The 12,221-nt window shown below is 42.1% G+C and overlaps 2 protein-coding genes across 6 annotated transcripts in view; one reads left to right on the forward strand and one right to left on the reverse strand.

Moving 5' to 3' along the window:
- Window positions 1-7,762: 7,762 nt before the first annotated feature.
- On the reverse strand, window positions 7,763-12,216 carry LOC306912454 (von Willebrand factor C domain-containing protein 2-like). 2 transcript variants are annotated; one of them, XM_079488698.1, is made up of 4 exons: window positions 12,099-12,216; window positions 10,556-10,908; window positions 9,611-9,740; window positions 7,763-8,650 (listed from the first exon to the last, which is right to left on the reverse strand). In XM_079488698.1, the coding sequence occupies exons 2-4, from the start codon at window positions 10,892-10,894 to the stop codon at window positions 8,460-8,462; spliced, it is 660 nt and encodes a 219-aa protein (XP_079344824.1). In that variant the 5' UTR covers window positions 10,895-10,908; window positions 12,099-12,216; the 3' UTR covers window positions 7,763-8,459. The 2 variants fall into 2 exon arrangements, with proteins under 2 accessions (XP_079344824.1, XP_079344823.1); XM_079488697.1 differs by lacking the exon at window positions 12,099-12,216 and having other exon boundaries at window positions 10,556-11,101.
- ccdc24 (coiled-coil domain containing 24) overlaps window positions 11,699-12,221 on the forward strand; it is a 56,678-nt gene continuing 56,155 nt past the window's right edge. For 3 of the 4 annotated variants that reach the window (XR_013788382.1, XM_079488694.1, XM_079488693.1), the window contains exon 1: window positions 11,699-11,766. Coding sequence is in view for 2 of the 4 variants with exons in the window: in XM_079488694.1 (XP_079344820.1) it covers window positions 11,704-11,766 (63 nt within the window). In the remaining 2 variants the exon portion in view is untranslated. Of the gene's footprint in view, window positions 11,767-11,938; window positions 11,993-12,221 lie in introns of those variants that run through there. The other variant, XM_079488695.1, reaches the window with a different exon arrangement.

Below are 12,221 nucleotides of genomic sequence, written 5' to 3' on the forward strand. Positions count from 1 at the left end.
AGTTTCCCTGGTTGGACGTAGTGCGTGGAAGGAACACGTTATTCCAACCAGTTCCTTTCCCCTCCATCAGGCACCCCGGCTGGCCAGGGGGAGGCAGTTTAGAGACCAGGATTACTGCATGTTTTTTGTGAGGGTACCTACCCTAGGGGACACGGGGAGAACATGTGAGGGTACCTACCCAGGGGACACGGGGAGAACATGTGAGGGTACCTACCCAGGGGACACGGGGAGAACATGCAAACTCCACACAGATCTGCTACTTTTGATGCGTTTGTGTGAGGCTGTAGTATGATCAAGTAGGGCGTTCATTTACAGAAAAAACCCTCAAAGAGGTAACATTTGGAGATAAGAGGTTTCTGCCTGACAGCAACAATATGTACTGCAGCATAACTACAAACCCATGTTGACCGAAGTCCCCCCATAATATACTGCACTACATACAGTATATGAAATCGGTATGCCAAGCGGTTAAGCTTCTGACAAAAATCCTGACCCTGACCGCCAAACATTTTGTGGGGACAATTGTTGGAATTCTGCATCTGGTATTCCATTTTGGGTTTAGTCTGTTTCCAGTCATTTACAGCGAGACTTTCCTTTGGTAAAGCCTGGAAGTCCAATGGTTTCTGTTATGTACACTGAACTCTCAGAGTTACAGGCTTAGTGGTCCCCAGACCCCACGTCCTTGGATGACAAAATGGATATCGACGTTTGCGGAGGCGGCGGAGTGACGGTGACAATGCATCATGTGCAATTCAGTACAGTTACTGTATGTCTCCATTGAATACATTCCCTTTTTCATATAGGACTCCTGTCTGTCTGCGAGTCGATAACAGCACACTATTGTGTTGTTCTCCGGTGTGCTGAATGCACCATGCTGCTGTCACGTTCACTCACACTTTATCTTCATTTGGATGGAGGTGAGGTGACACTGTAGGTGACGCTGTAGGGGCAGAGGTCAATATAGGAACAAAGGGCGTAGCACCGCGTGGGCGTGTCAAACAGTTAGCGACAGGTCCAGTGCCCCACAGTATAGCGGGACACTTCAGCAGACAAAAGGAATGAAACACTAGAGCATCTCGGGCGATTAAATGCCTTTGGTGCTAAAGTAAAGCTTATACTTAGTTATACATGTAGGCATGTAAAGATTCACTCAACTCACGATACGATTCAAATCTTGTTTTAAATGTTTCTTTATCCTATTTCTATTTCAAATTCAGTATTTTCTTCTTTATTATTATTTTTACAATACTGTGTTTTCTCTCATCCTCTTTTCAAGGATGATCACATGCCTGCTTAGTTGTGTGCTGGAGTAAATTGCAGATCTACAAGCGTATGTGCATAACAAATATGGTGCATTGTGAGTGTGTATATCTGCTATTTATGGCATGCAGCGCCGGCCAGCGTATAAAGTATAAAGTATAAATCAGTCTTTAGTTTACAGGTGACTAACGTTTTGATGTCAAGTGAATCTTCATCAGAGTCAGAGTCATACTTGTGACTGTCAAGTGCTTCGATGCACTTGGCATCGAGGCGTTAGTCCCCCGCGTACTGAACATCCGAGATGCTCAAATACTTTATTCCTTTTGTCAATATATAGGACCTTCTACACTGGTATGTGCGTCTCCGCTGCCCTTTGTACGTTCCACGCTGTTATACAGGTTTATTGGACATATCTATTCACAAATTCACCAACTATCTTTTTCATTGTCTGGGTATGATGTGAAATTGTCAAATCCCCCCCCCCCCCCCCCCCCCCCAAACCCCACCCCCCTCTCTTGCCAGATTATATTAGCCTGTCAAACCTTATTTGACAGATAATAAGGTGCTTTATACACATGGAAAATACTACAGCATGTCTTCTTTTGATGTGGAAAAAAGGTTACAGCAGAATTGTCTCTCACGTTTCCCGTTTGTCGAGGCGTCTTTGATGCGTCTTTGAGGCAAACACTTTGCACACGCTATCAGAGCAAAAGAAACATTGATACAGCGAGAGGATGAACAGAGACAACGTGAGATGGAGACTACAGACGTGGAGGGTGTGTGCCCGTGCACGCACGCACGCACGCACGTCCCCACAATTAAGATGCTGGGGTTTGTTTAAAGGACAACTTTAGTTTTTTTTCAACCAAGGTTCATGTTTTAGGTTGTTATTAGAGAAAGTAAAAGATGAGTGTTAATTTTTCTTCATTTGCTGCTTTCTTTCGTTTTAGGGATTTTAGCGTTTTTTGACAGGGGGGCGGGGGCATTCGAGCATGGGGCTAAATATGTATTTTTTTACAAAATTTTAGAGCGATTTATTTTTTTATTATTTACTCTAGTCCTACTAAACCCCAAGAAATTACATCTGGCCACAAAAGATCACGAGATCTACTGAATGTGTCAAACTGCATATTGAGCCTATAACACACAGTGTGGCTTCCCCCCAGTAGGCTACATTCAGTAGATCCTGTGATCTTCTGTGGCCAGATGTAATTTCCTGGGGTATATTAGGACTATAGTAAATAATACAAAAATAAATATAAAGAAATACATATTTAGCCCCATGCTCGAATGCCCCCGCCCCCTGTCAAAACCCGCTAAAACCCCTAAAACGAAAGAAAGCAGCAAATGAAGAAAAAACACTCATCTTATACTTTCTCTAATAACAACCTAAAACATGAACCTTGGTTGAAAAAAACTAAAGTTGTCCTTTAAGTAATAGTAGCAATGTCACAATATAAAAATGCTCTGTTACAAGTAAAAGGCCTGTATTAAAAAATTGTACTCTGGCAAATGTATAAATGTATGAGCATCAATGCTGACCACTTAACACGGGTCAGATGGGTGAACACCAACACTTTGGAGATTTTCACATGGGCCCTGTTTCAGGAGAGCTCTAGAACCGCTGCTCTAAGGTTACATAACATTGAGTTGATAAATAGATGCTTGGTGAGAGGTGGAATTGCAACTATACAGTTAGAATTGATCCCAGGGTCAGTCGATGACCTCTGCCTCTGGGTCTCTCTGCTCTGCTGTTGCCATAACAACCCACACGGACCTTTTGCAAGTTATTGTGGTACAAGTGTAGTATTTGTTTAGTTTTGTGGAGATTCTATTAACACAATGAGTGCAGCCTGCTGATTTCAGGCTATTCCACTATGACTCGTGTCCGGTTTTGGCTTCCATCTTGAATGCTAAAGTATTATCGTTAATGCCCCGAGCTAAAATGATATCCATACTATCTCTAGACAGCGCTAAAAGCAAAAGCAAAGTTACTATATTTACCCAGGGTAACTGGACTAAGCATCAGATACTTGTTTACAAGTATCTGCTCATAGAACATTTCATGGTAGTGGTTCAATGCCTTGCTCAAGGGCACTTCAGCGGTGGTAATTTTAACGTGCCGGTCCGGGGATACGAACTGGCGACCTTCCGGTATCAAGACCGCTCCGCAAACCGTTCGGCCACCGCTGCCAGATAATCAGAGAAGACCTCCGAACATCGCCGATCTGTTCAACACCACGGACAGCGCTTTAGTTTCCGAGAAAAAAGCCTTCAAAGACACGGCCTAAAACAGAGGCTAATGGATATTGCGTGTGCGGTGTTTTGCAGTGCGGGAGGGTCATAGCAACCGGAGCGATTCAATGAAGGAGAAACAGCGAGGCAATGTTACAGCGATATTAAACGCCTTACGACGACCCTGCTCGTCATGTGTAATCAGCGCAAAATTAATTTATCATGACGAGTATAGCTGTCCGAAGTATCGAAGCGGTTAAGGCATAAATGTCATGCAATGATAAATACACATGATGCACGTCATGAATGTAAATTGTGCATTTACAATACATGCTTGCCTCCACGTGTACTGTATACAAACAGGTTTAGAGACAATCTAGGCTACAACACTTTCTAGTAAATTATTAAATACAAAATAAAATAAAAAGGTCATTTTTGACGTGGCAAGAACTGAAAATAGGCTATTGTAACGTTGTTTTGTCAGAACTAATGTGGTAATTGCTCCTACTAAGATGACAGGGGGGCTGGGACTCCCGCCTAGTTCGTGAATAAAGAAATGCTGGCCTCCCCTGGGTTTCTACTGTCTATGAATAATGGCCTTTCATTGTTTTAATGTGTGTGCTACAGTATAGGGAGGACAGAGCTGTTTCATTTTAATTGGTGGGGTCAGCCAGTGGGGACAGTGGAAGAGGATATTGGTGGGGTCAGCCAGTGGGGACAGTGGAAGAGGATATTGGAGAGACAGCCAACTCCATCGGATATTGTTGGGCAGAAACCTCTTATCTCCATGTTTTAACGTTAATGTTTTTTTTGTAAATCAACACCCTACTTGATCATACTACTTCGTCCCACAAAAGTATCAAAAGTATCAGATCTGCACGCTCTAAGGTATGTCAAACTCAAGGCCCGGGGGCCAAATCAGGCCTGTGAGTGAATTATCTTGGCCCGCGGGATGATATTTAATTAGTATTAGAACTGGCCCTCTGGTATATTGCACGGACCACCATAATACTACAAGTCCCACAATGCACTGCGAGTGCATTGGCACATATCACATACTATGAAAGCAGTGCTTGGTGAGGATCATAGAACAGGAAACTGAGCTTAATAATAATGCGTTTTCAGTTTTAAATGCATTTACTTTTTTGCTGTTTACCTGGGACGTCCTCATGACCGCGGTGCCCGTGTGTTGAAACATAGTCCGGCCCTCGATCTCGACCGATTTCTTTATTTTGGCCCACTGTGTATTTGAGTTTGACATCCCTAAGCGTAGCGCGAAGCGACACGTTTTGATCTTGTCGATCTGCTACTTTTGCTGTTTTTGAATTTGAATCCTGAAAAGTAACGGTCTTGGACTTATGAGGTTTCCACCCGACAGAGACGAATATGTTTTAAAGATTCAATAACATAGTACTTGTTATCAGTCTTACGATTCAATGTTTTTTTTTTAATGCTTTCAGATGCTCTCTTTCCTTTTCTAACTCGTTTTCATTCCTTATTGTTTATTGTTTTGATGTAGAACGATGGCCTCAAACTGCCAACAGAAGCAATCTAGAGGGAAATCAGACCTGCCTCTCCTCCGAGTGGAGGGGCGAAAACAGCTTATTCCTTTAGAATAAAAATGCAACTCAGTTCACACAAGGTAGAGACAAGAGGAGGTAATTGGCATGGCTGATAGATAATGGACATGGAACGTTCTTTAATCTAACTTCTGTACATTTTGAGTGATGGTGATGGCAGGTGTCGTACTGTATATCAAAGAATACATACAAATGAACTAAATAATACCGTATCAAACAGTATCTTCCAGCAGTAAATAGCTCAGTACAGTATGTCAACAACACAACTGGCGTCTCTATATCCCAATATAAATGAATATGAGCATTTGATAAAACACGCTACTACTGCATTGCACAGTCATACCATTTTATTATGGTTTATTTATTATGCAAACTATGTAACATATTACAGTTGTATACAACATATAATATAACAAACTTATTGCTTTCCCAAGCCATGTCCTGTCCTACATTGCATCATATTTTGTGCATACCTTTAGAGATGCATCAATCTATGACAAGTTCATTCCTAAGAACCTATAGAACTTCTGTATCACAAACGATCCCAGAAGTAATCCCAAGGGTATCGAGCGCTACTTCATCTGCTTGGTGAGCAGAGGTCTGAAAATAAGAGTAACTAATGGCTAATTTATACTCCATCATACACGTATGACTATACAGTTGGGTGCCACCGATATTGTCCCTTATCATTTGACCCATTTAGGCCTGATTTTAAAAAATCCTTCTAAATCCTAAATATTTTCACGATTTTTCAAAAATAGCAGACCTACAAGCTCGTAGCGCGCCACTCGGTGGCGCGCTATGAGCTTGTAGATCTGCTATTTTTCAATAGCTAAATTATAACATAATGTTTAAAACACCAAAAGGGGTTCCCGCCCAAAATGGGTTAACTGTCCTTTTGCGCAGATCACGCAAACCTCAGCAAAAAGAAAAGGACAATATCGATGGCCTCCAACTGTACATCAGGGTATAAATGGGTCCTTGTCGTTCAGCCAACATTGTGAGTAGTTTGATGACAACCAGATATGGCGTGCTCTAGCTTTTCTTGGACGCTTTTTAAAAAGCTACTTTGGACGGGGAGAGGAAACGTGTTTAGAGAAGGCCACCGCCAAACATGGCCCAAGAATTCTCCAGGACTTCTCAGTTCTGTTAGATGGTGGTGGGTTTTGTCAGGAGAATGGCTGGTAAGTTCCACTACATTGAGGGTTGTCTTTGGATTGACAATTCAGGTCAATGTGATTGTGGGTTTGTGAGGTTATTGTGAATGACTGACTTCTTGGCGTCTTACAGATACAGTATTAACTTTATTTTATTTTTGTTTGTTTGGGAGGGATGGGACTTATTATTTCGAGGTAGATGCATGCTGGGACATACAGTAGAAGCCCCATGCTTTTCATGCTGAAAATACTTAATGCCCCTGTTCTCTAAAATGCCCAGATTTGTATTTAAATGCCCCCCGTTTGACACAATTACGGATGTTCCAATATCAGAGCTTCTTGTAATAGTAACAGATTACACTGTGCCTGTCAGCGATGAAACATAATTGTCAAAAATGTTATACTGGTAGTCTATTCAGAGAATTGGAACAAGTCCTTAGTCAATCATTAACGTTAGCCAGTAGCATCTGGTATCAAGATCTTTTTTTGTCCCGACTTTCTTATGGAATATAATCTTGACCACACTGGCATCCCTATTCTGGGCAAGTTATAATAGGTCAATATACGCAGAAAATAGCAGATCAAGAGCTGCTATTCAACATAGATCATCCCAAAGAGATTTGGTATGTAGAGGGAAAAAAAGGAGGGGGCAATAACCCTGGTCAACAAAGTATATAGGTTTTAAGTGGTTAAAGCCCCCCTCTTTCTGGTTAAAGTCACACTTTTGAATGCAAAAAATGGTTAAACTCCCTATTTTCACAAGTCTTAAAAAAGAGTGGATTCCCCTGATCTTGCATGCATCTATGTTGATGACATCCCTCCAGGGGAGACATCCATCTGTGGTGATTTGAATACACATCTCTCCAGGCTGGTATTAAGGGTCGTTCAGTCCAAACACAATGACTAAAACAATCACTAACAACATCGATTCACCGATAACTATATCGTTCACCATTGTCATCCGTCACTTGAGTTGGAACAATTTTGAAAACTGTAATCTTTATAGTTATCGTCAGGTGCCAAACACTATAACTATAACGATAATTATAAAGATGATTATGTGAGCGTCCGTCCACAGCTCACACTGATGAACTGGTTCTGTGGCAACAAGAACCCTCTGTGCATCCCAGCTGTGTCAGAGTGGGGAAGAGAGAGATCTGTGGTGCTGAAAGGCGCTTGCAATAGGTTATTATATTGTTGCTGTCAGGCAGAAACCTCTTATCTCCATATGCTGTGCCCTCCCCCTCCTCCCCCCCCCCCCCCCTAAATGAATGCCCTACTAGGCCTACTTGATCACACTTGAAAACAAGGCACTGCATTGTCGGGTTTTTTTGAGTGGTGCAAACCACTCCAACAACTGGCTTTGTTAGTACCTGTGTGTGTTTGTGCCTGTAGGGGTGAGCATGGTTGCTATGGTTAGTATGTGACATCACTGACATCACTAATGTACAGTAACTATAACAATAAATGTGTAGTGCTGTTGCACCACTCAGTTCGACACTGAGTCCACTGGTCGACACATTTTGAGCTTGTAGATCTGCTGCTACTTTTGCTATTTTTGAATTTGAATCGTGAAAAGTAACTGTTTTGGACATAATGAGGTTTTTTCCACCCAACAGATAATGGATAATTTGACTCTGATTATAAATTATTAGAAGGAAAGACAGTTGTAAACTGCCTGATGGTAATGTCTGATGGTAATGTCAGCTAGCATTAGGTATTCAAAATCGTCTCCTCAACTCCGTTAATAACAAAGCTTTCTGAGGGTGAGACTGAATTCATCCAAAATGTCCTTCTGATGCATTTTGATTGGCTGTCAATGTTTCTATAATTTATAAATGTACTCTATCATTGTCGCTATAGTTGTGGCGTGGACTCTGTCATCCATTTCAGTTAGTGATTTTTATAGTTCTAATTATCGTGCTCAGTGTGAACGGCCCTTATACACTTAAGGATCTTATCGTCTGTCGGATTGGAAACTTTACAGGATTCAAATAAAAAAATAGCAAATGTAGCAGATCTACAAGCTCAAAATGTCAAGGTTGTAGATCTGCTATTTCTGTGTGATGCTGTAGAATGATAAAGTAGGGCGTTCATTTACAAACAAACAAACAAACAAAATTCAAAAATGTTTGAATATTTAAGGCTTAAATATTCAAACATTTTTTAATTTTTTTGAATCACTTAAATTTTAAGCGATTTCGGCCTGACAGCAACGATATGGTCTTTAGTTCTGTTGGACCGACGGTTCTTCGGGGGTACAGTTTTTGAGGCGGGCACAGGTGGCCACGCGGTTCCCCTCCCAGTAGCCTGCATCCTGGCCATCGTGGCACCGACATTTGGTGCAGGAGTCCACCCACACGGACTCACCGGCAGGAATCACTCTGCTGTGGGACGCGTCCACGTAGCAGTTAGGGCCTGGATGGGAAACAGTGCACACGATTTCACTTTTCAAATATCACTTATTTTTTGGATAATCCTCCCTACTATAAAGTGCGCTGACCATATAAGGAGTTCCTCCCTGTCCCCAGTTAACCCCTGGGGTCAAAAAACCCTAGTTTCGGTTTGGGCTTTGGGTGGCAAAGCCTTCATCCAATCAGGATGAGAGGGGCCTTCCTCCAATCATGATCGAGTGGGGCGGGCCTTGGTGCACGTGCTGTTGGTCTGTTGTACTTCCCCCACTGTAGAGCGTGTGCATGTGCACATCTTGTTACCGGGTGGACCGGGTTTTTTTCCCAAATCACCCAAATCACTGAATGCTCCTTTAAGCCTGGATACAGGCTACATATGCATGTATACACAACACGATACACACACATATAGCCAAGCAGGCACGCATGAACATACAGTAATTCATTATTAGCGTGATTTTACTAGTGGCACATTTACCAAGTCCTGATATTAAAGATGGAGTGCCATGATTTTTGTACTTTTTCCTGTTTTGTAGGTGTCTATGGAGTTAACATTACTCTAATAGACCCCCAGGTCTGGTTATAATAGGCCAATCGGAGGCAGGCGGGGCGTTACCATGTCCATCTCTGATGCAAAATAGATTCACGCATACTTAATGGACTGGTAGGTGTGGCCACATAAACATATAATTTTAACACTCTCTGTACAAAAATAATCTTCCTCCTAGTATAATCATAGTAGGCCTACCTAGTCGTTTTAGGGAGGGAAAAGGTCATGGCACTCCATCTTTAATTATTAGTAAGCTATGCCATCTACAAAAATATACACCCTATCCCACTTTATGGACCAGGATGGAAACAAAAGATGCCCTGGGGATTTTTGTGTTAACCTTTTAGCATAACATCTGACTGTACTACCTGTACTGTTAACAAACCTGCTAATAAAGTATTAAATCAAACAACCTACCATCCTTGCACTCAGGGCAGCATTTGCCAGGCTGGTAGATAGGGTTGACACATGGTGGAGGGGCACAGTCTGCTACTAGACAGCGGGCAATGCCATCACTGTCACAACTGCACTGTTCACACTCTGACGGCTGCATGTTGTGAACACACACGCACACACACACACACACACACACACACACACGCACACACGCACACAAACAAATTAAAACAGAGACAGGTAGAGAAAGAGAGAGGTCCAATACAAGACAATATTTACAGAGATATCAGTAAATGGTGTGTATGGCATATAACCCATATTTATGAACCCTTTGTGATGAAGGCTGATACTTTTGTGTTTTTGTTGATGCCTCACTCACAGCACCATACAGTACCAGGCCTATTCCACAAGGAGGCGCCATTTAGACATTCTTAACCAAACCAAAATCAAGTGGGAAAGAAAAAAACAGCATGTTCCAAATTGACTTATTGTACACTACACTGCCACAGCCCACAGGACAATGTATAGGACTTGAATTGTTCAGCCCAATAACACTGAGAAAAAAATACCCCCCCCCCCCCCCCCCCCCCAATCAGAAAGAAACTACGTACGTCTATAAATGTTATGATGAATTGAACATGGTGGACACTGGACCCTATTGCAAACAAGTGTAATGCATGGTGTCGTCAAGTTAAGTTAAGTTTTGTATTGAGTTGTGCTTGAAATGTAGGCTAATTCTCCAAACTGTTAATAAATACTTCAATCAATCAATCAATCAATCAAACAAACAGACACTGGGGGTTATTTTCAAAGAGATCTCTACTTTTTTTCTCAATGATAGTCCTCCGCACAGCAGTGAGCAGTCAATCTCAAGTCCATGTCAAAAATCCAATTCCAAGCGCCTGCCTAAAACAAGATGCTCTCTCCGGTCAACTCAGTGCTGCTGCCAACCCAACCAGACATTACCTGGAAGTTTTGCCCCAGGTCGTACACCTCTCCGCGGTACTCGCAGCCGATCTTCTCGCAGCGCGGGCAGCAGTCGGTGGGGTAGTGGCTGACGTGGATGCACGCCGCCGGCAGAGAGGTGCACTCGGTCCGCGCACAGGCCGAGCCCTCCCTGGTGCACTCGCACTGCGTGCAGTGGTCCGAGTCCAGAAAGTACCATTCCCCCACGTAATAGACACTGTCGTTGGCCTCGCAGGTGCTCTCCGGCTGGCCGGCCACGGAGAACGCACAGCCGAGCGAAGCGCACAGCAGCAGCAGCCCGGAGAAAATAAGGCTCCCCTTCTGTGAAAGTTTACCCATGATGATGTTCCAAACTGTCAAAAACATACAAAAAGTTGAATATAGTGAGACCCCGCTGGAGAGATTCCGTTGTAGTCTTGTAAAAGAAAAAAATATATATGATATTTTGTGTAGTTTGTTACATTGTTACAGATTGTAAACTCCTTGGCATTTTATCCTTCAACTGTAGCCTTGTGAGGCTGCGTCCAATCTTGTATCTTCCACACAGAGCCGTGACAGAAAGCATGCAGAGAGGGAGCGTTATTCACTCTACTCACTGCCTGCCTGCCTCTATGGGACTTTGCATCTCATTACATGCAGATCTCAGCTCAGATTCCTGTTCTGTTTGTCTATATAGAAGTGTCTATTTGTACGTCTCTAAATGTTTTGATGAATTGAACATGGTGGACCCTCTTGTAAACAAGTGTAATGCTTAATTGGGTCGTCCACTCACAGTTAACAGCCTGTACTGTAATTCTGCAAACTGTTAATACATATTTCAATCAATCAATCAATCAATCAATACGGTTTGATGTACTGCATCCACAATTATCCCAAATAGAAAGAAATGCATCGGAAACACTTTTATTATTTTGAAATACAATTAAACAAGGAAAATTAAGTATTTGCTATAGCCTAAGTCAAGATTCATAAATCATAATATTATACTGTAAAGTGTAAAGGGGGACTTAAGTGACTAAAACTATGTACAAAGTTTGAACATCGTACACTTTAGGGGGGGGGTGAACAAGGCACGTTTTAATATACATTTGTAAATAACACCTTGTTTTCTATGTTAAATGTTCTATGTTAAATAGCCTATAGCTCGCATGATCTCGCGATGTTTACTCCTTGGCAACCGGAATGTTTACACTGAACAAGGAAGCAACAAGGTGAGCTGTCCCTTTTTTGTTTAATACTAACACAGTCTGAAGACGTCGTACAATAACACGAACAGAGACGCGACCCACCCAGTCTCAACTGCTTTAGCCTTTCAACAATACATTCTGTGTGGAGGCTCATTAACGTTTTATGTTGGAATATTTGCACTGTTTGAAATTGAATGTAGCCAAGCTTGCTTGAGTTGCAGCACTTGCAGGAGTGTGGCTGATCAGCATTGTAGGCTATGCCTAATTACATACAGCTGTGAAAGAACATATTGTGCAACTTATTAGTGTAACAAAACAGGCTGGTAAAGAGATGCAGCAATCTAATCAATAGTTACTTGAGCATGTAGGCTTAAATTGTCTCAGACGCCTTAACGTTATTTTTTATTATACAAAATGTAATTGGCCCTATAAACATTACTCCCTTTCTGGTAATGATTGTGTTCATTGGACACACACAC

Source organism: Electrona antarctica (assembly GCF_951216825.1).
Source record: "Electrona antarctica genome assembly, chromosome: 19".
NCBI lineage: Eukaryota > Metazoa > Chordata > Actinopteri > Myctophiformes > Myctophidae > Electrona > Electrona antarctica.